The following is a 23,107-nucleotide window of genomic DNA, read 5'->3' as shown; positions in this document are numbered from 1 at the left end:
TGCTGCTGCTGGGAAGGGAACAAGCCACTGTGCCGAGCTGAGAGCACATTTTCCCTGTGCCCCAATGCTATTCCATAATAATATTGAATAATAATAATAATAACAACGATAATAAAAAAGAGTCTTTAAAATACAGTAAAACAAGCAGAGGTAGTTTCCATGATTATTTATTATTTTAATATAAAAGAGTATTTCATATTTACAAACATTAAAATAAAAATATACTCAATTTTTAAATTATGACTATTTCAGTACAGACACAGGTCAGTGTTTCTGGTGCTTCCCAATAAAATAAATCTGTGTTTCATTTGCTATTTAAAAGTTTTCTAAGTACAAATTGCATCTGTTCAGGACAAATGTTCCAACAATCTAAATACTAACAAAACAAATTAAAACCTAATTTCTTTAAGCAAATACTGTGCAGTAAAACAAGACTGTAACTATATAGCTGTCAATGGTGTACATTAGTTGGATTCTTGAACCAGAAAATGCTGCAAGAACTCCTTTGTTTTCCTCTTCTCCATGAGGTCCTGCTTTGTAGGAGACCTCAGCAGTAATGCAGCAAATATTGTGGCTGTAAAAATAAATAAAAAAAGACGTGCACATTGAACAGGTACATGATTATTATTATTATTATTATTATTATTATTATTATTTTTGCTAGCAGTTTACATCGTAGACATGTTACCAAAAAATGTTTACAAAAGGAAAAAAGTTAATTAAGTTAAATTAAAGTTCTATGATTTAAAAGCAAGCGTTAGGTATCATTTACTGATTCTAGCCTGAATTAAATCCACAAAATCACAGTAAACATCAGAAACAAAATGCTTACTACTTACCTGATAGTTTACCTACACTCTTAAGAAATGGTTTAATTTACTACTGAAGCAGGTTGTGTAACTTGTAATGACTGTGGAACTTGTTATAAGCCTATATAAAACCACATTTTAAAGGATCTACATAGAAACATTTAGTAATAGGGTTCCTCCAGTGTAACCCTTTTATTACATGTAGAATAATGTAAGCATCTAAAATGTTATGTGATTTTTCATGATTCTATATAGATACACTGCTCTGAATAATAATAATAATAAAAAAAACATTTTTAATAAGGCTAGAATTATTAAACACATCCCTAAGCGCATACAAATGCTACAGTGGTATGAAAGGGTTTGGGCACGCATAATCATTTTCATGATTTTCCTTTATAAATCACTGGTTGTTCTGATCAGCAATTTCAGTTAAATAAATCATGTAGCAGATAAACACAGTGATATTGAATTTATTGGAAAGTTCATAGGATTTACAGAAAATTAGGCAAGTGCATAAATTTGGGCACCTAACAGAGAAATTACATCAATTTTATAAATGATATACAAAAATTATATCCAACTAACAAAAACTTTTTTTTTTGCCTCCTATCAGTTACACCATGGTAAATTAAAAGAATTTTAGAAACCAAAATTAATGAAGCAACAAACCCATTCTATACAGAATATCACCTCTAGATTCATATTGAGGCGCCAATGACTTTTATTAAGGTAAATGGCATCACTGTTGCTGCTAGTCCGGTCTAAGTGTGCTGCTGTAATGTAATGTAATGTAATTCTGGTAAACTCAAAAATAGCATTTGCGAGAACTACACAGCATAACTTTTTTTCATCTCATTTTTGTAAAATCATGCAGTATTACTTTTATTGTCTGTATGCTTCTTTCACTTTCAATAAAGGGCATCAGACTGCCAACACTAGCTTCTTTCACTTTCAATAAAGGGTTTGTATCTTTCAGCTCTTGGAAGCTGGCCCTATCATAAATTACACTTCTTGACTATAGAGGGAGCCCAGGGGTCCATTTTAAGTGTGTTGCTTTAAAGAGTTAAGAGCCATTTATTAAACAATGTAACACAGGCTAATTTGCATGCTTCACTCTGTATGATTGTGATGCAGTGACAAAGTGGAAAGTGGAAAGGAGCCAGGAGCAACTTTTTTAACTTAATTTAAGGAGAACACATTTAAAGATTATTTAGTGTCGGCAGTCTGATTATTTTCTTTTGGTAACAAGTAACAAGCATAGATGCTAAAGAGCATCTATAAACTTACACAGCCACAATTATTTTTGATGCTTCAGGATAATCAATGACTGTAATTCATTGTAAGGTACCTTGTAATTTTGGATTTGACTATTTATTTTAAAACAACCTAACAGTCATAACATAGTTCTGCATTTGTCCAAATATAAACACATGTCCACAAGATCCAAACTTCTAAGAATATACAGAAAACAAGAAGTGAAAATCTCTACACAACCTACCTAAAATATTGACGTCCAGACGATTGTGTGCAGAGTTCTTCAACAACTCCCGAAGAAATGCCGTTACATAGTTAAAAACATTTTTATGGCACTGAGGTAGCATAGAAATAATCTGTGGGAATCAAAGAAAAGACTGTTGATAACAGAACTATTCTTGCACACTCTTCTGGTATACAGAATATCATGTCCATTAATAAGATAAACAGCTGTGAAAACAGTTAACAGGGAAGAGCTTAAACACCATTAAATATGCATTACAAATAGTTCCTTAAAAAATTAAATAATCTGGGGCAATGATTAAAACCTCAAAAAAATCTACAAACCTTTTTACACTGGCCACTGCTGGAGCAGCACTCCAGGCACTGCTGGTACTGCAAGAAAGTTACAACCGGTTCCGACAGAGCATCCAGAAAGAGAAGCAGAGCCTCAGCTACAGAGTGGTTACCTCCAGCTAGTAGAAAAGCTTAGTCAAGGTTGAACACAAAATTAAAAGATCTTTCACACAAAACTCACTATTAGCATTACAATGTCAGGCATATTAAAGGATACGAAGGGTGTCAGGCGTGCATGTATCTAAACAATCTCTGATCTCCTCAAACTCACTGTGTAGGCCTGGTAGCTGGAAGAGGTCCTCCTAGAAAGAAACACAGGAAGATTTTTAACCACACCTGTTTAAGCAATTGTTTCACAATTGAAAAGCAGGCAAATGTACTTCAAGAACGGAACATAAATATCAGAACTATAAAAGTATTGCACTGAGAGCTGTACATGCTGAGATACATAAAAAAAAAATCATAATTATTTACTTTCAAACATTCATCCACACATGTGCATGTTTTATTTAGAAAAAAAGGAAACAAACAAAAAATAAAATCATCTACATGTGCGGACCTGTTTACTGGCATTGCGGTACAAATGATCCACCATCATCCATAATTCCTTTGGAATGTCTAAAGCCTTCTCCATGTCTGGGCTGCTTATCTCACTGGGTGATGTTAGGCTCTGTTATAGAAAATACAAGAAAACAAATGATGTTACACAAAAAAAAAGAGAGAAAGGAAAAAAAATGTATGGGTGTGCAATAATTTTGTATAAAATAATATAAGTGAAATAATTAACCCAAAATCCTACCACACAGCTCAAGTGCAGAATATTTAGTGTATGCACATAAACTGCAAACAAAAAAATTATACGGAATACAAAATAGACTGCTTTGAAGACAGAATACTGCTTTGATTGTAAATTATGCCAATATGATTTGGAAATGATTTGTGGTATACATCCCTAATGTTAAAATAAAGAAATATAATTGTAAAAAAAAAAAAAAAAAAAAAAGGTTTTTATTTTGAAAGAAGACAATTATAAAAAATGATGCGCTTCATGTTCTGTAGTTAACTAGTAAAAATTATCATTTTGGATGTGTACCCCTCAAACACTTACCATGCATCCACACTAGTGTGACCAGACATTTTCTATGGGTACGCAAATTGTAGCTGCGATTTAGTGGTAGAGCAACAAGCAACAAATCATTTTTTTTCCCCCACTGCTTTATGCACTTTGTTCTTGTTCTCAACATCATGGTGGGGAATGTGGATAATAACTGCAGTTTTTTCTTTCCTCATTTTATGTGATCTTTGGCCATATACAGACATACTTTAATGAGAAAAATGAAGCATGGAGGAAAGTAGCATAAATACAGTTTCTTATCTAAAGCTGAATCTGTACATGCCCACACGCAACAAAGTGAGAAGCCTTGAACACACCCACAAAGGGCGATGTAAACTGCTGCTAGTGTGAACTCAGGGTTACTGTTTATAACTGGCATGAGACTACTGTGAATAACACATACACAATCACATTTTCAAAGTACATGTAAAAGACCTAAATTACCTAAGTAAACACAAACAGCCTCTGAGTGCATTCTCCTAGCAACAAGAAGCTTGTTCATAACATCTGATTGTCTTTTTGCTTTCAACAGGAAAACAGCTCTGCAAATTGAAAGCAAAAGGAACTTGAGGAACTTGATGATGTGGGAAAAATAGCTTAACTTACTAGTTTGTGGACGGTTTCTAGGGGCATTTCCTGAATGGGCTCCCTAAGCTGACAGAGAGTATGGATGGAGGACCCGAAGCAGCTAGGCAGGTAGGAGCCTGTAATGGAAACAAAGTAATCCTTTCCCCTCTCTAGGTGCAGAACCAAAATGTCCTCAAGTTGTTGTTGGCCTGAACTCAATTCTGGAGCCGTAGAGCGGTTCACAAACACTTCCAGGTCAATGACCACACTGTCTCCTGCAGAGAGAACAGAAGCTCTACATTTCTACTGACAGCAATTACACCCAAGCTAGTATTATAAATCTAAATATTTTAAAATTACTGCATGGGCCCCATTTTTGGATAGAGATTCAGTACTGACCTTGGGCAAGAAAGCCCTTGGATGGGTTAGCGGTGAGCCAAGGTTTGCAATATGCTGGCTCATCCAGCTTCTGGATGAACTCAAATTGACACGGCACCTGACCATCATTGTGGACGGTCAGAGTCTCTGCTCGATGCTGCATAAACTTCACATCGTTGAAATGAAACTGAAGATAACATGTGAGAAAATGTAGATAGAATTTAACACACAGCAAAGACAGCTTTTAATAGTTTGTTAGATCCTTTCAAGTTAGATGCCTATCAATGGATGTTAATCCAATTAGCATCCATTGTTAATATAGAATATATAGTTACTGTCCAAACGACAAAATCTCCATCTTTGTTGATTTTTAGTTTACTATATCATTTGAACATAGTATTTTTAATTACTGAATGGATTAATATAAATGACTTGCAACAAATTCTATTTACACTGATGTAAATCTGACTTTTTTTAATCGTTCTTCTGTAAAGCTAACATTTTAGAGGTGCATGTTTTTTCTGGACAGGGCCAATATTTTTTTTTATCTGATGTAGCAACCTAGATCTTATTAAACAATGTGTGACAGCAGTGCAAACACTAAAACGTGCAGGGAAGGGGATACACAGCACCAGCGTTGGAAATCATTGACCTATTGTGTACACTGTGAAGATTGTACACACCTCTCTCTGAGACAGAGTCACTGATGGAATGCACTCATTCTCTAGCTTGTCCAGAGACCGCACAATTTCTTCAAGTGTCTTTTTATAGGCCTCCTCATTCACCACTTTTATCTACAAAGAACAGTGGATAAAGTCACTCCACACATTAAAAAAGCACAGGGTTCATAGAAGATATGGCACAGCAACACTAGCTTTCTCACCCCTATCTGCATGACAGAGCTCACAGGCTTGTGGTCACTGGTTCTCAGAGACATGTGACTCTTGTAATACAGCTGAGTGATGTTCTTTCCTCTCCACAGGATGCGATCACACCAGGCCGGGACCCGACACTTTTCACTGCAAAAAACACAAACCCACAGATTTAAACAAAAGATATATAAGAAAACAAAAAGTCTTTATTTTTTCCTTTTTAAATGCTTACATTTTATCAGCAATAAAGAATAACACGCAGATTATAAACATTGGCTTTTTATGAGGTTAATTCATTTTAGGTCTGTTATTTTTTATTATGTTCAGTGCTTATTTCTTACCTAGTGTCCCACTGGTCTGAGCCTGTGTCATATTTGTATGTTGGCTGAAACTCAATCTCTCCCTCCAAAAAGCCTACAAAAACTGCTTCTTCATCCATTTGTCTTTTTAACTGAAGCAGACACAAACAAGACAATACATTAAATAAGTGCAAAACAGAAAACAATTATATAGATTTCTATTCCAGATGACACTTATCTGTTATGTTTACTCATACCTGATCATGACTGTAAAGGGTTTCAAAATCCTTTTTCAATATAAGTCCCTTTACATGGTCAACTTCCAGGTCACTAATCCGATAGTTCAGGTCACCAAGCCAGAGAACAATGCTGTTGGTAGAGTAGAAAAGTCAGCAGCTAAACATAACATGTTAATTTAATGATTAGACTGAAATGCGCATGTTTATACATTACCTGTGCTTCATGATGGTAAGAGGTGGAAGTGTGGGGTCCTGCTGTCTGAAGAGTATCCTGCTACAGATGTCCTTGTAGTCTTGGTTCCGTCTCTCATACTCCTCTACGTGAGCTGCCAGATGTGAGTTCACCACGCAAATGTCAGAATTATGGAATCGAAAGCGAACTGCTACCGCACCTTTATTACCCTAAGAAAGAAAAAAAGGACAGAAAGAAAGAAATCCTGAATGTCTTTTTATTTTAACAGTGTGACTGTCCTTCAGGACTGGATTTGTCTACTGAAACAACCAATACATCAGGGGCATAGGCAACAGTTATCAAAGTGTAATACCTTCTTTAATAGTACAAACGCCATGCAATACTCTGCCAGCAAGACACTATATAATAAATACTTGAAACTTTACCATTCTTCCCATGATGCCTGTGCCTACAGTCTCTGTCTCCACCTCAGAGATGTGCTCAGCGTGCTCCTTCTTCACATAGAAAAGTAGCATGATTCCAACCAGTCGTACCAGCTTTACCTACCACACACAGCAGAAAACTTAATAGCCTCACTTACACAATGTATTTGATTTTTAAATACAGTATACTTTAAGACTTTTTAAATATCATATATCAATTAGGACAACATAGCACCAACATAATGGCAAAAAGCATACAACATCAATATTAAGTTTGCAGATGGACATTTCCAGACATTTAACTTGTGATTCTTGTATTTTCTTACATACCCATATTTTAAATTATTTATTATTAATTTATTTTCAAGTATAAATTTAGTTTTGCAAACAAAAACAGGGAAATAGAGTCTATTTTCACACCATTAACACCAATTTTTACAATTTTCTGATGCATTGCGTAATGCCAGTGCAAGCTATAAGCAAATACCTATAAATAGACCACCTCAGAGCCAAAAATTATGACACTGGCTGGGTTTAGTTTAGTCTGCTGGTAAATAACTGAGCCAGTTTGCTTAATAAATTTAGAAACTACAAAATGCAATTCACATACAAACCCAAAACTGTACTTACACTCTCTGACATTTTAAAGACCTCAAAAGGGAATGACCTTTTCACACTAAGAATATATTTTTTAAAAGAACATAAGTACATTAATAGTGTCTTTAAAGTGCACTGCTGAGCTATTTGGTGAATTACAGCCTGCTTCATTCAAACTTAACCGATGACACCCTGACTACGAAGTCATAAATATAAAAAGGTCACCACAAGGCGAGACAAAGTCCTTACTAAGGCATACTTGGCATCTGGGTGGAGGCCTTCAGATACAGCCTTCATCCATTCTTGCTCCTTTGGTGTGTCATTAAAGAAAAATGCTTCCTTACTCAAGTCCAGCTCCTGGAACCTAGTAGGAAAATGTAACTGTAAATATAGATAAAAGCCCTTATCACAAGTATGACACAAATAAAACACAAATATGCCACTACCTTGGCCTGAATAGAGTGGGGTTTTGTTTGCCTGTGTTTAAACTGTCAACACAGACAACTGAAAGACACAGAGGAGCTAAAGACAGAGCATTTATAAAGCCTTACCCTAAGCAGTAAATATCAGGAGGCTCCGGTGTGGAGGACAACCATGAGTACAGGCTCTCCTTCGGCGTCTGTCCGTTTACATTATATGTGCCCAAGAAAAAACTGAGGAAAAAGACCAGAATAAAATATAACTTAACATTAACTCATTCTTGTACATCTATATAACTAATAATTATAACTAATAATTATACATAGCTATACGTATAATAACCTATGACAGTTCACCACTTTGTAGCAATTTGAAGAAAGGAAAATATCCTTTATTAAAACGTAGACTGCAATACATTTATTTTTTAATGTGCAAACATACTTGCAGGAATAATCCTAAAAAAAACAGTGAGGGTGTGCCATTTTATACAAAATAAAAGTCTTATTAAGACTGGGAATGCATTGATACGATTTTTTCCCAACTAAATAGGTAAATGCATTTTTGTAATCGCCGATACCTACTTAAAAAGCAATCAAGAGCATTATGTAATGCAATGCATAGATAAAAAATAAGAAATTAGTGTTTCTCTAAGGACATATGTTAATTTTGGCAGCATCGTGGTACGTCAGGACCATATCAGACAAATGGATGAGACTTTCAGGGAAATACAGCAAATTAATATCAGTGGTTAGTGTTTGCTGAGTGAGCAGCGTTTTAAAGCAAGTTTCACTTGGTATACTTTTTTTTTTATCAGTGCTTTTTCACTGCCTGTGGATACTTCACGTTTGTGTGCACCAAACATCATATTTTAGTATTAGGTACCGTTGACAAGTTTGAGTATGAGGCCATTAGCATTTTTATCCAGTTTAAGAAATAAATATTTATATATATTTTTTGTTTTCACAGAATGTATGATTTTTTTATATTTATACTACATAAAACTTTAATATTTATTTTGTTGCAGTAGTATATGCTTGAAATTAACTTAAAATAACTGTTTGACATATCGCCAAGAATATCGCTATCAAAAACACCCAAAATATCATAATATTAAATTAAGACCATATGGAACACCCCTAGAGGGCAGTGTTGACAAATGTTAATAACAAAGGCTGCTTACAAAAACATCAGTATATATGATTGTTGAATTAAATAAACACATGGTCTCTGTGACATATTTAATATTACATGTTCTGTTCTGGCTTTTCTTAATAATTATTTATAAGCATGTAATCAAGCTTTAGTCTCACCCTCATTCTGCATTAAGAGTACTGGGGCTGTTTTTCAAAACATTCTCAGGAAGCACAAAAACCACCACCGGTCAAAAATGGGGCAACTGACCACAAAAGCACAAGAAAGCCTTACTTGAAATTCTCAATGTACGTGTAGGTGTCTTCGTTCTTGAGAAGTTCACATTTAATAAGGTTGTCTCGCAGACCAAACTGGGGCATGGTGAGCATCTGGGCTTTGTTCGATACAGTATGTCTGGATGAGCGAACAAGCTCATTCCTCTCCTCACTTTTCACTTTTCCCTGGTTGCTGAAAAGTTCAAACAGTTTAAGAAATAAGGGGTCATGAGATGTTTCCAGCACTCACAAAAAATATGCTACACGTATTAGTGAATAAGAGATATAAGCAGCAAAACTGTACTTGGCAGTAAAACATTAGCCAGTAATAGATGTTTTATCTATGTGACAAAGCAAGGTTTCATGTTATCAATCCAGGGTGTAGGCCAGATAAGAGACTCCTTCCTTATCCCAACAACAATCCTATGATCAACTGGACAAGTGCTAGAACATGCAAGACCTTACTCCTGCAAATAATTTAAAAAACAATAATTATCTTCACCCTCCACATAATGAGAGTGTTTCTTAACTCTCAATGTCTATCTTATAAAAACGGCTACATTTAAAAGTCATGCTTAGTAAAGTTTTCTCTATCTGGACATGTATGTGGGCTTGCTTTCTGTCAACTTTACAATAAACCCATATAAAAACTTGTGTGTCAAAACATAGATAATACCATTAGACACCACCGCATACTTCCAGGACAATTAGGAAATACTAATAATGTAATTGATAATCAACTCCAAACACAGATTCAAAAATAAAAAAAGTAATACAGTACAGCCATGTACTTTAGTCCTAAACTTCTGTAATAACAAAAAAATATTTAGAAAGATGGGTATCACTAGTACACACACTTCAGGGCAAACCCTGTGCAAACATAAGAATTTTAATTTAGGGCTGAGCAACATGGTGACATAATATGCTAAAGGGTGGAGCAGCTTTTCCAACAATGATGACTTCATCAGGCCACTCAGGAACTTGTGAACTTCTGTCAGACAGGCAATGTTGTCTATACTTTATTCTTATTACTCAGAAATACAAGTGTTTGGATGACAGTTGTTTGAACAATGCAGTTTAGTAGCTTTTCAATTTCAAAAAGAGATGGTAAATACTATGAAACATTCAGAATATTAACGTGGTGCGTATACTATCCATAGAGAATATCTATAAAAAGAAATTTAAAAAATGGAGAGTGCCATAATTACTAAATCTAACTGAAAACTCACTTCTCCTGAAAACCATCCCCTCTGGCCTTTTCAGTACTGGAATGTGCTTGTTTGTCCTCTTGGTGTCCTTTACTGTCAGTGGTGTGGGATCTGTCTGTATTGAGCAGAGGAATAAATCACAGAGCAGAGATTAGACATGAAGTTCAATCAACCAAAAAGTAACTGTTCCATTCCAATCTGACCAACAGGCTTAACACTAAAACACAAACACTAAAACAAGGCTGGTATAAAGGTTTATACACATCAGACTGACAACAGTTAGATTTAGAATTAAACTGTAGCTGGGAAAACTAAATTTCTTTGTGTTAGGCTTTCTACAGAGTGCAAAATATGTAGTGAAGGTTTCCGACCCCTATCATGTTGTTCCTGCTATTTATCTCATTAGAAATGTATTGCTTTTTAATGCGCTTTAAAATACAAGGCTAGCAAGGATTTGTTTGGGAGTTCCAGCAGCAAAGGAAATGGAAAATCTACGCTGCCCAGGAAAGCAGACACACCCAGGAAGTCATGTAAGTGCAAAAGAGTGACCTATAGCAAACAAAAATTTAAAGACAGGCATTTAAAACAAAGCTTGGTCACACCTACTCTCTACAGGCATGTTGAGGACAATATCAAACAATATGCATAATAACATAGTTGTGATGGCAGTGAGATTTTTCACTATAATATCACTGAGATAAACAGTTAGGAAGACTTGATTTCAAACACTAAACTCATAAGGGATGACGTTTTACACTCGAAGTTTCAAAATCACTGAGCTTGCAAAACACTTTCAGGCAATCCAAGACAACACACACTGATGACAGGCTACTACTGAGTGCAGCTTAAAGCCCTTTGAAGCAATGGTTGTGTAAAGCAGCACAGTCATACTCTCTAATACTGGCCCAAACAAGATTAAACAAAAACTGGACTTCTTTAACACTACCATTAGTTTTAACAATAACACTGTTTAATTTGCATTGTAGCTCTACAGACTTGCTTGGCATATATTTGTTTAGCTATACACAAAGTGATAGAATGGCAAACACTCAACCACAAAATTCCAAAAGTTGGACATGATTTTTGAGATTAGACTAAATCTTAACACAAGATTGTAACTTCGACTAACATAGTCTTTCTTAAAACCTTATAATCCATTAGTTAGAACAAAGAGTCTAGAACTTGTGCTCAATCTTTTAGATCTGTTAGTGTATTTGTGCATAGGTCTGGAAAACATGAGTGTCTTTATCTATTATCTATGCAGAAATCAATTCAACACACACTAAAGACAGACTACTAGTCAGTGTGACCTAAAGCCCTATAATAGATGGATGCCTACAAACCCCTACATTTTTACAGCAAAACACATACACAGCTCTACTGTCACAGTGGACCTGGACAACACTGAACAAAAACTGAACTTATTAACTTCCATCAGTTTTAACATCAGTTTAATTTGCATTGGCATATATTTTATGCCAATAAAACAGACCACTAGTCACTGAGTTCTTAAACCCTCTAAAGTGATGGATGCATAGAGAACCATACATTTCTACAGCATGACACACAAACTCAACAAAAGCTCACTTCGTTTAAAACCACCATCAGTTTCAACATCTGTTTAATTTGCATTTTAGCTTCATAGATTTGCATTGGCATAGATACACTCAACGTGCTAGAAGGCCAAACCCTCTTTGTGAAAAAGTTGGACATAAACAAAGTTATATTAAATCTCAGCTCCTCTTACATGCCCACATTATTAGCTAGTTATCTAGCTTGGCAAACCATTACTCCACATGACATTCTAGTTACTCTAACTGTGGCTATATCCTAGTTTATCTTTAAACATCTAAGAAAAATAAGTACAGATTTGCTTGTCACAGGGGCTGTACCTTATATTGAGGTACATTAGAGTACCTTTCAGTGAAAGTCTTTTTGTACCCATGTTTATTGTTCCAGTAAAGATTATAAACATTATCATCAACTAAATATGTGTCAAAAACTTGATCCAAAACTGTCTGGCTTACTAATGAAAAATGTATAATTAAAATATATATTGTTTATTAGTAACTTGAGGGTACAATTATGAAAAGCGTTCCTTTAAGTACAAGAAAGTAACTGTTACTTATATTGTAACATTACCTCTACTTTTTAGTGTGTAAACGCCAGTAGCTAGCTAGAGAAAAGAAACTACAACTTCTGCTTTGTGAACATTTCTGATTTGTCGCTTTGTTTATTTATTTAGCTAGTTTGCTATCTGTGTTTAGGTCTAGCTTATTTTCTAGTTAGAAACTAGGTAAGCTAGTCAACTAAGCTAACTAGCTTGCAAGAAAAAAAAGCTAATCTTCTGTTAGGGTCATTCCTACTGTAATTTAGCTTACCTAGCCAGTTAGCGAGCTAACATTAGCTTACAAATACGCGTTTCTCAGTCTTAAAATAAGACATACCAACTAGCTAATTAGCTAGCTAACCTAACGACACGCTAATCTTAGCTAACCTACTGATATACTACCTAAACTAGCTATCTACGTTAAATAATCCCATAACCAACTTGCCAACACTGAAACGCTGTTGACCTGGCACTGAACTGAAGCAACAAAGTTCACCATAGCTAGAAACTAACCAGTTTTCCCAGTTAATTAAACAACTACACCCAGCTTTAAACCAATTCACAACATCCAGCAGTGAAAACAACACAGGTTTCCTCACCAATAAATCTGCCCGCATCAGACATTTCCCTGTACTCCCGCTGGCATTGTGTAGAGAATAAAGCCTGTAGACCGCAGGCTGACTGAACCTGAGCTTTTCCACAGACTGACTGACAGGCTCAACGGCTTTCTGCCCCACCGCTGACTGAGACCAGCGGCAGACCTGCTCTATCGAGCAGCAGAGCAACCGATCACACATTCACCTCCACTGTTAACAACCGCTGACAGACCATTTGACCATCTGTATCCATCAGCAGATTTACAGCACTTTCATTTTGCTGCTCTCGCAAACTTACTATAGCTAGCTAGTTTAGTACATGGATACACTAAACTAACTATATTACCCACCCAAACTACTGTTCAGGTGTTCCATTCACATAGCATGCAGGCTGCTTCTACAAACATTAGTGAAAGAATTGGTTGCTCTCAGGAGCTCAGTGAACTCCAGCATGGTGTCATGATAGGATGCCACCTGTGCAACCAGTCCAGTTGAAAAGTTCCTCACTACTAAATATTCCCCACTCAACTGTCAGTGCTACTAAAACAAAGTCAAAGCAAGAGGTAACAACAGCAAGTCCACATAGAGCTCTGGAAAATGAATCAGTTTCTCTGATTTTGCTCTTTATAAGTGTATGTTTGATTAAAAGATCATTGTTGTTTTATTCATGATTTTTGGACAACATTTCTCCCAAATTTTAAATAAAAATATTGTCATTTAGAGCATTTATTCGCAGAAAATGAGAAATAGCTGAAATAACAAAAAAAAGATGCAGAGCTTTCAGATCTCAAATAATACAAAGAAAACAAGCTCATATTCATAAAATCAATATTTTGTGGAATAACCCTGGTCTTTTTGGATTTTTATGCCACTTTATGCCACTCCTGGTGCAAAAATTCAAGCAGTTCAGCTTGGTTTGATGGCTTGTGATCATCCATCTTCCTATTATATTTTAGAGGTTTTCAATTTGGTAAAATAAACTCAATTTTGGCAAAGAATCTCATCATTTTTAAGTGGTCACTTGTTTTTTTGCAGAGCTGTAAAAGACCTCATAAAATGAAATCAGGGTCAGTTGATGCAGAGTCAATCACAACAGACCTCAGATTAGCTCAAAAACTGTGCATACAGAGCTTCTTGGAACGGGTTTCCATTACCAGGCGGCTGCATACAGGCCTTCATCTGGCAATCCGATTCACGAGTCAGGGCTTGGCAATTGCCAGGAGAATAGCACTTGTCTGACTGCATTGTGCCAAAATATTGTTTTGGTGCAAACATATTTCGAGAGGAAAAATAAGACTATTATTAACTGCATGTACATAAATAAAAAAAAAAAAAAACTGTTTCCAATTTCATTTCTGTCCCAATGTTACAAAACATTTAACCCTTAATTTCACAACCCATTTTCTCAATTAGGATTCAATTCAACTAAGAAAGGATTTAATAAATTATGGAAATGTAATGGTTACTAACATCTGGAGTATCAGTATTAAATGCGCATAAAGCAAAGCCACATAAAAATGCAAGATGCATTTAAAACAAACTAATATGACTGTCTAAACCACTCCAGGAGCTGATCTAAGACACATGTGAGCCACATCATAAAGGAGTGAGAATGCATTTATCTCTCTCCAAGATGCATTTAAAACTGACACTCCTTTTAGAGCACCAGTAAAATACATTCATATATTTCATATGTATGTGTAGATAAAGAAAGATCAACTAAGACCAGCCTGAGGAAGAGGCCAGGCCATTGTTCTGTGTTGTCTTGGCTATCCTGGATAGATAACTAGGAAGAAACACTTGCTTCTACGGCAAAACGTGGTATGCTGATATACTGGTCTGGCTCCTTAGTGAAGGTTGGGCAAACAGTGAAAAAAATACCACCACTGTCTTTCAAAAGACAACCAGGTAGTGTAGAAACTGAAATAGGTTTTGGTGAGACCAACAGGATATGCTAAAACCGTTACTGCAGCCTAAATGAAAAACAAATAATGCAAGTTATTTTGACTTGGTCATAGCCTAGGAGGGAAGTGTGATCTGTTAGCACAGTGGAGACACATATCACATCTCTGACATAAGCCCACTGAATGAGAAGGGCTTATGTCACTTTGCTACAGTCTGTGCTTTACAGAGCCCTCTTTGAGCAAACAGTCATCACACTGGTTCAGTTATCTTCTTGTATTGTGCAGGGAAACATAGCTGTAGTGCAGCTTGAGTGCAGAATGAGTGTTATAATTGCAGAATTTAGGACAAATAAGAATGAAAAAGGCTATTTTTGTTTGTTTTTATTTTACAAGGTAAATTAGTTATTTTTTATTAGGCACACCATTGCTAAAGTAACATACATGTCCATGATAATTAAGGAACACTTAACATTTCCCAGTCAATAAGGTTGCAAGTAATGATCAAAACAGCAGGTGATGTAACAGGTTATATGAATCCCATGATTGTAAAACATCAAGATGCATATTTTAATGTGAAAAAAAAATCACTTGCCTCTTTTTATAATCTTGCCAGCTGATGATCTTGTCCCTTTGATGTGTTTCTGGTACTTGCTAAGCCAGTCAAATTTTGGGGAGTCTGGGTATTGCTCACATACATCTTAAAAATATACAAGAAACAGAAGAACTTCCAATTAGAGGGCATGTTGGGTCTACTTTCTAAGTTACTTAGCACTGTAACAAATGCTTCTCAAGTCTGAGTTAAAAGTAATCATCATTATTATTCAAACTGGATTTTGTCACTACATACATTGCATTCTATTGATAGGATATGAAATTAAAGTTGTTAAAAATGCACACACATTTTCCTTTTCTGCCCAAAGACTGTAAGATTCCAAAATGTGCCATCTACTTTGCACTGGCACCTGTACTGACTTTGACCAATGCATAAAATGCAATAAAATACTTAGCTGTTCTTATTAAAAGATAAACATATGTTTTGATAAATAATTATAAAAATAGTTCCTTTAAATGAGAATTCCTACTGAGCAATTATTTGATAAGTTTTGTGCATGAGGATCAAATGCTTAAGCAATTTTTTCAAGTATAAATGCATGAGTCAATTTTCTGTACACATCTCTGTATCATTCTTAAAGACTCTCTCACTGAGTAAAACATGAACTTCCCATTCTAGAAAGATGCTGTTTCGATTGTTTTAACCACAACCACCAGACAAACGATACTACTTCTACTTACCTTGCATGTTTTCCACATTCTTTTTGGCAACGAAAATATCTGCAGGTTTTCTCAGACTTTCCATTAATGGTCAATGTGAGTTTGTTTGTACACTGCAGCTTACTGCACTACAAACCCCACCACAGGATTTCTAAAGCGCTACTAAGAAAAAACAGGACTTCCTCTTCGACAAAACAAGACTTGCTAAATGACAAGCTCTGTGTCAACATGGTTATCCCCAGACAGGCAGGACAAAAGTATTTCCATGTCCATTACGAGAAAAAAATAATAATTGGGAGTAGAGTTACAACCCAATTTCTGCTGCTTTATTCCTTCTTCTCTCCTACCCTTCAGGGTTTAACTCGTTCTCTTTTTTTTTTTTGGTCTCAGCACATAGATGCCACATTTGGCTGTTGTCTGAGAGGGCAGGTCACTGAAAGAGGAGGTGGTCTAATCAGCATGCATGAGTTTTAGTTTCAGACAAGATGGCTGCATGAACCACAGCAGAACCTAAGCATATAAGCTGATGACTCATTAAAAGTCTAAGCATGGAATCCTAAATATGACAAGAATAAAAATGTATGTCCAATCAGCTCATTACACATAGCAATCAATGAAAATGTATTGAACTGTGTATTGAAATTAACCGACAGCCCTGCTATTACTACTAATACTACTACTACTACGACTACAACTACTACTACTTTGGCAACACTTCTAATTTAACACAAAACACAAGCAATAACAATTATCAGGGCTCAGTTCCCCAGAAGCATTTTAGTGTTAAGAGTTGCTTAAGTAAGCAGAGAGTGTGCACAGTATGATTTGTTTTGGGAAAAGTTTCTGTAATCTTGAAGTCCTGCTGGGCTAGAATATAATAATACAATATAATTTAAGTTGTATTTGTTAACTATTAGGCTTATTCATTTAAAAAATGACCTTAATGTTTGGTCCACTAGTCAATGTATATATGTATAATGTGAGGCCTTACCACACCATGCCTTGTTGACCTCACTGAGAAAGAGACGTGTGTGGGAACCAAACGGCAACTTGAGCTCTATCTCCTTATTACAGAATGTTACCCTCACTCGAGTGTCTGCACCTAAAATAAACCAAAGAAACATAAGGATAAATTCCATTCTAATAGGAATTTTCTACCAGTTATTCCAGAAAAGAATATATAAAACAATATATATTATTTTGTACATAATCAAAAACACATTAATACACTTACCAACTAAAGCAAATTCATCTGGAGAGGACACTGTAAAAACACAGACAGAAAGAAAACACTTGACTATTCTATACTGTGATCCCCAACAACCACACTAAAAAGTGCAAGCAATTAAGTGCAGTTAAATTTTATTATACTGATGTCAATATTTCACCATAAACCAGTCCTATTACATCAATTTTAGGATATTTAAAAACACACAATCATGTTTCAAATATTTATTACTGTATTTTTGTACTGGCAACCAGAACCTAAGACTCATATTTTTAGATCTACCTGTGAGCTGGCTATACATATATTTTTCTTTGTTAAGTTTAGGAATTTGCATAGTATGACCAGCCTGAATATTTAGGTCACACCAAACGTCAATTTGAAATCTGTGTTATTTAAATTATAGAACATACAGAGCACACAGGGCTGCTCCTAAATCTTACCTTCAACAACAGAAAAGTCGTATGAAATGGGGATGATTTCCTGCAGTGTCACATCCTTACCAGTAATAGCCATTCTTCTGTGAGTAAACATGAATAACCTGAAGCAGAAAATGAAAAAATTAACTTAATTAGTAACATAATCCTTCAATACTGATGGTCCCTAGCATATTAAGTTTGTCTGCCTCTAATGATCAAGGGAAATCAAGTCTTTCTTTAAATAGCTAAAATACATGTTTAAGGAAACACTGCTTGTGGCAATTACACACAACAACTGAACCTCTTAATTTAACAAGCACTTCACAGGCAGGCAAATCATAGATTATTTACAGCTCATTATATTAAGTTACATTATGGGCAGGAATACAATGAGGAAGCTTATGAACCTGTTGGAATGACACTGTTTTTTAAATAAAATGGTACCAGCAAAACCTTCATCAAAGTCACAATATACAGTTTCAGCGTTGTCATCACAATGTGTGCATGTCAAATATAATCACAGAACATGCAACATTATGTAAGGCAAATATAATAAAACACATATTGCATTTCACTACTTAATCCAGATAGTATAGTATCTTGTACATATGTATGGTATAGTATAGTATATATGCTATGCTATGATATGCTGTATTATTGTATTGTATTGTATTGTATATTGTATTGTACACAATAATATCGCCAAACTTTTTTGATATTGCAAAAATACCCTGGAATACTGTGATATTATTTTAGGGCCATATAGGCCATCAGGGTACAACATTTTTGCTGTTTGTAGCAAAAGTACAATTCCCACTGTTCTCATTTTCCATTAAATACCTACTAGAGACTATATTTGCCCAGTATTTATTTAACTTTAATCCTGCATATATGGAATGTTATGAAATGTATGGAATGTTGGATCAATAACATCTTTTACAATCTGGTGAAAATCTAAATTAGGGGTCTTCCACGTCGTATGCAAAATATTGCCAAATAAAATGTAATATTAGTTTTGTTACAGTAATGTTTTTTTAAACTTAATTTTCAAGTGGGCGTGGGATCTAACATGTCATGATAATAATGCAAGATTATAAAATATTATTTAAATATTAATGTATATATTAATTATATACCCTGTCATGAAAAATGAGAAGAGTACGAATTTTTCTCTTGTTTCATACGTGCACAATTTGATACCTATGCTGAAACAATATACTGGGCAACCCCTGCATGTGCACTAATACAACTGTAAAAGTCTTACGCGTGCTCTTTGACATGCTCCACCAGTCCCAGCAGTCTGCTCTCAGTTCCATTATTCAGCAGCAGGAGACACTGAACAGCATGTTTAGGGGAGTTAGTTAAGGACAGTCATATACAGTATCGCAGTAGAACTACTTCACTAAAAGCTGTATCTGTATCTACTGAAGTATTATTTTTCTCCTACTTCCACTTTTTCACTACATATTTCCATGAGTTTAATACTTTTACTCTAATACATTTTTTATGTGCTGCATCATTACTTGTTTCCAGGGGTGTTGCTGGCCCTACATAGAGTCCATGATTTTATTAGTGGGAAAAGGGAAGGGAAGGGAGGGATGCTTTAAAGGGGGGAGGGACATAGTTGATCTGTTTTTGTTTATAAAGAGTACACAAGTCTGGGTCTCTAGTACTTTATACATCTCTGGAAAAGGATGCCTGCACAGTTTGTTTGACAGACTGTATACATTCATTCACTGTGAGCCTGGATAAGTTGAATTTAGTTACATTATTTGAGGAAACTTGTCGCTTTGAATTTGAGTGATATTTACTGAAAACTTATTAGATTTAATAACTAAGTTATTTAGACCTTTTATATCAATGGCTTTGCATAATAAATTCTTCTTTATGGTTAGGTAAATAAAATATATATTGCCAATGGAAATAGACTAAACTCAGTTATTATAGTTAAGTTGATCAAACTCTTGAATATTAAAATATTTAAGTATTGGTTGGAAATATCATATTTGACATAAAAAAGACAATTTAATTGAGTTTAAATTATTGTAGGTTTACAGTGCATGAAATAAACAGCTCTGGTCTTATTGTGTAAGAGAGACCCCGTGTGGAACAATCACAGAAACACACTTCTGCGTGTGAACTTGTGCAACGCTAGTTTTGTGCGTGATTTCACGCATAGCTTATTTGCATACAACATTAGGAGATTACTTAAAAATGATGAGTTTCTCTGATTTTACCAAATTTAAAACGTCTAAAATATAATCAAGAGTAAGATGGATGGTCACAAGCCATAAAACCAAACTGAACTCCTTAAATTTTTGCACCAGGAGTGGCATACAGTTATCAAACAGCAGTGTGTAAGACTGGTGGATAAGAACATGCCAATAGGCATGATCAAAAATCTGGGTTAATCCACCAAATATTGATTTCTGAACTCTTAAAGCTTTATGAATATAAACTTGTTTTATTTGCATTATTTGAGGTCTGAAAGCTCTGCATCTTTTCTGTTATTTCAGCCATTTATCATTTTAAATTTGGGAGAAATGTTGTCCGTAGTTTATAGAATCAAACAACAATGTTAATTTTACTGAAACATATATCTATAAATAACAAAATCTGAGAAACTGAAGTGGTCTCTTACTTTTATTCCAGAGCTGTATAAATAGACTTATATATACTTGATATAATCGTACAGTAGCATAAATAAAAGCACCTGTATGTTGGTAAAAGTGTGTACATTAGCGCAGCGCGCAGTTCAGCGCTGTTTTTACGGGGTGTGCGCTGTTCTATAATAAGCTGCTGTCTGACTGAAGGCCTGAAATCCGCTGCTGCTGCTGATGTGGAACATTTTACTGAACTCTCCTCGAGACTTTTTTTTTAGCGCCTAGCTAACGTAACCTAGCTCTGCGGCTAACAGCAGCCACACAGAATCAATCACAGCACAACCATATGAGTCTGTCAGCTCCGAATAACATGCGTTATTCGCGCTCCACAATCAGATTAGGATACTATAAGACAGTTTTCTCCGTCCTCCAGAGTTTCTTGAATCGCCACGGACTGGTCCATGTCTGCTCCGCTCCCGGACCGTTAGCTAGCCTGCTGTAGCTAACCTCTCCACAACCCGAGTCAAAAACTTCCCTAAAAGCTCACGAAAAAAAACGGACATTCCCCTTTACAGCACCTACAGCTACCTCACACATTCCGTCCGCGGAGGACAGGCAGGTTTGGAGGCTGTTAAACACGGTCTGTCAGCTTCCACACCTTTAAAAACTCCTAAACTCCTGAACTCCGATCATTTCTCCATCTGCGCTCCGAGCGCCGCTCCGTGGCTCAGACCGCTGCTGACACAGACCCTGACGCCACGCCCACTGGGAAAAGCACTGATTTCTGTGGTGTTAATTTGTTGATACTTTAAAGGTCTCATTCTATCGATTTTTCATTTATTTTAAAATGCCTAGTGGTCTCTAGTATGAATGAATGTAATGTGAACCGTTTTTTTGTGAAAAAAGTGCTTTAGTTTATTTCTATTTAGCTCTGCTTCGCTGAATTAGTGTTCTCTGAAGAAAGACAGGATTTGGGCTCTTGCTCATGAATATTCATACATGCAAACATCAGCAAAGAACGCCTACCAGCTGTCTCGTGACACTCACCTACTACAGAGATCACCTACTGTCCTGTGGAGCTCCGCGAGACAATTAAAGAGCTCCGCAAGAAGGTGAGCTCAGCAAGACAGTAGGTGAGCTCCGTGGTACAGTTAAAGAGACAGAGACAGTAGGTGAGTGTCGCGGGACAGTAAGTGAGTGTCGTGAGAAATTGATCTAGGAAAAAATAGTCAAAAATAATTTTCAGTATGAAACTTCTGTTTGCCTTAATTAGTGTAACTTCATTACTATACATCTCTGACCAAAACAATTGCAGGCATAACAACATTATGGGACGAAGAGAAGGACATAACAGGACAATACCAACATTACAAATGAGCATTACAACATCAGTAATTTTAGCAATAATTATAATGTGAAATTATATATAAAAAACAATAAATAAATAAACAAAAAAGTTTATGTATACAAGTACATATACATATATAAACACATATATACATATAAAAATGTTCTTTCATTCAAAACTATTCATTTAAATTTTTTACAAAAAATTAAATTCGCTCAATCAGAGCTTGAAAGTATTTTTTTCTAGTAAATATTTTTTCTAACAATTTCTATGCATTGATAGTCACTATTTAGAACATAGTTATTCATATAACTAAGATACATAACAAGATACATAATATGTTTTGGGAATTAAATACTCCAGAATGTGATACCTGGTTTGTGTTTTTTACAATAGTATAATATAAAGTAAATATAAGAAAAATATCCTAACTACTTTCTTTAGGAAAAAGTATTGTAAAAAGAAATCTAATCATTTTTAAAAACAATTTAAAATTACTTAAAAAGGCAAATCTATATGCATAGATCCGCTCTGTGTCTCTTAACCAATCGTGGAGCCGGTTCAAGGAGAAAGTCCCGCCTTTCAGGAGAAACAGCCAATCAGCTTGCAAAGGAGGGTCAGTGTAGGTAAGCCCCCCGTCGCTGTGAGTTCAGGCAGCTCGTCGGAGCAGCTGATGTTAAAACATATCTGGATATACAGCGATTTTTCTAAAAGAAAGGTAACGGTAGGTTAATGGAAACTATGATGAGATTTTTCTGATAGCTGCTTAAAAATACTCGTCTCCGAAATAAAACACACAGATTAAACCTCTTAAAAAAAAAAATAAAGTTTGTGACTCAGTTTAACTAGAAATGTGTAGAGGACCGAAATGAACTGAACTGATCAGGAGTGATCAAAAGAAAGAAGTATTAATTAAAAATTATTAATTTAGTAGGCCCATTAGGACTAATTTTTACTGATAGTATATATCTGGTCCATGTCCTTTTAGTAAAAGCTCATGATACTATTTTTAAGTCACCAACAGTCATTTTGCAGAATTTGTGCACCTTTTGTTCAATTTTAAATCCATTAAATAAAAAAAAAAAACATATAAAAGAGTGCATTATGCCAAAAAAGACATGAAATCTTAACCTTTTTTTAAATATCTAGAAAAGGGGTTTTAATTTGGCTGTATTAAAAGAATGACATATGTAGGAATGTCCACAACATTTCAGATTCTGATAATCTAATTGTAGTCTGTAAGTGTTTCACATGTGGTTATTTTAGATTTTTT

General features: G+C 35.3%; 1 protein-coding gene across 3 annotated transcripts; it reads right to left on the bottom strand.

The window, feature by feature from the left end:
• Positions 1-151: 151 nt before the first annotated feature.
• inpp5b (inositol polyphosphate-5-phosphatase B) lies at positions 152-21,223 on the bottom strand. 3 transcript variants are annotated; one of them, XM_049480492.1, is made up of 23 exons: positions 20,893-21,223; positions 19,148-19,227; positions 17,908-18,005; positions 17,474-17,503; positions 17,231-17,341; positions 15,556-15,664; positions 10,379-10,468; positions 9,169-9,342; positions 7,875-7,976; positions 7,573-7,687; positions 6,730-6,846; positions 6,326-6,513; positions 6,130-6,241; positions 5,915-6,024; positions 5,585-5,720; positions 5,385-5,495; positions 4,723-4,888; positions 4,363-4,598; positions 3,202-3,312; positions 2,860-2,944; positions 2,634-2,761; positions 2,311-2,422; positions 152-574 (listed from the first exon to the last, which is right to left on the bottom strand). In XM_049480492.1, exons 1-23 carry the CDS (start codon positions 20,947-20,949, stop codon positions 465-467), a joined length of 2,688 nt encoding a protein of 895 aa, XP_049336449.1. In that variant the 5' UTR covers positions 20,950-21,223; the 3' UTR covers positions 152-464. The 3 variants fall into 3 exon arrangements, with proteins under 3 accessions (XP_049336449.1, XP_049336450.1, XP_007249674.3); XM_049480493.1 differs by lacking the exons at positions 17,231-17,341; positions 17,474-17,503; positions 17,908-18,005; positions 19,148-19,227; positions 20,893-21,223 and adding an exon at positions 16,261-16,562; XM_007249612.4 differs by lacking the exons at positions 15,556-15,664; positions 17,231-17,341; positions 17,474-17,503; ... (1 more) ...; positions 19,148-19,227; positions 20,893-21,223 and adding an exon at positions 13,067-13,267 and having other exon boundaries at positions 10,379-10,472.
• Between the last annotated feature and the right edge of the window lie 1,884 nt (positions 21,224-23,107).

Source organism: Astyanax mexicanus, chromosome 6, assembly GCF_023375975.1.
Source record: "Astyanax mexicanus isolate ESR-SI-001 chromosome 6, AstMex3_surface, whole genome shotgun sequence".
NCBI classification, from domain to species: Eukaryota; Metazoa; Chordata; class Actinopteri; order Characiformes; family Acestrorhamphidae; genus Astyanax; species Astyanax mexicanus.
The sequence above is the reverse complement of the archived record's forward strand: the minus strand, read 5'-3'. Positions and strand labels throughout refer to the sequence as shown.

What these genes read in the sequence shown, in the direction of transcription:
- inpp5b (XM_049480492.1), bottom strand. Translation starts at nt 20,949, where the DNA reads ATGGACCAGTCCGTGGCGATTCAAGAAACTCTGGAGGACGGAGAAAAC. An exon ending in CAAGGGCTTTCTTGCCCAAG is followed by an intron (nt 4,599 to 4,722) that starts GTCAGTACTGAA and finishes TTCTCTCTGCAG; the next exon opens with GAGACAGTGTGGTCATTGAC. An exon ending in ACCGCAATGCCAGTAAACAG is followed by an intron (nt 2,945 to 3,201) that starts GTCCGCACATGT and finishes GTTTCTTTCTAG; the next exon opens with GAGGACCTCTTCCAGCTACC.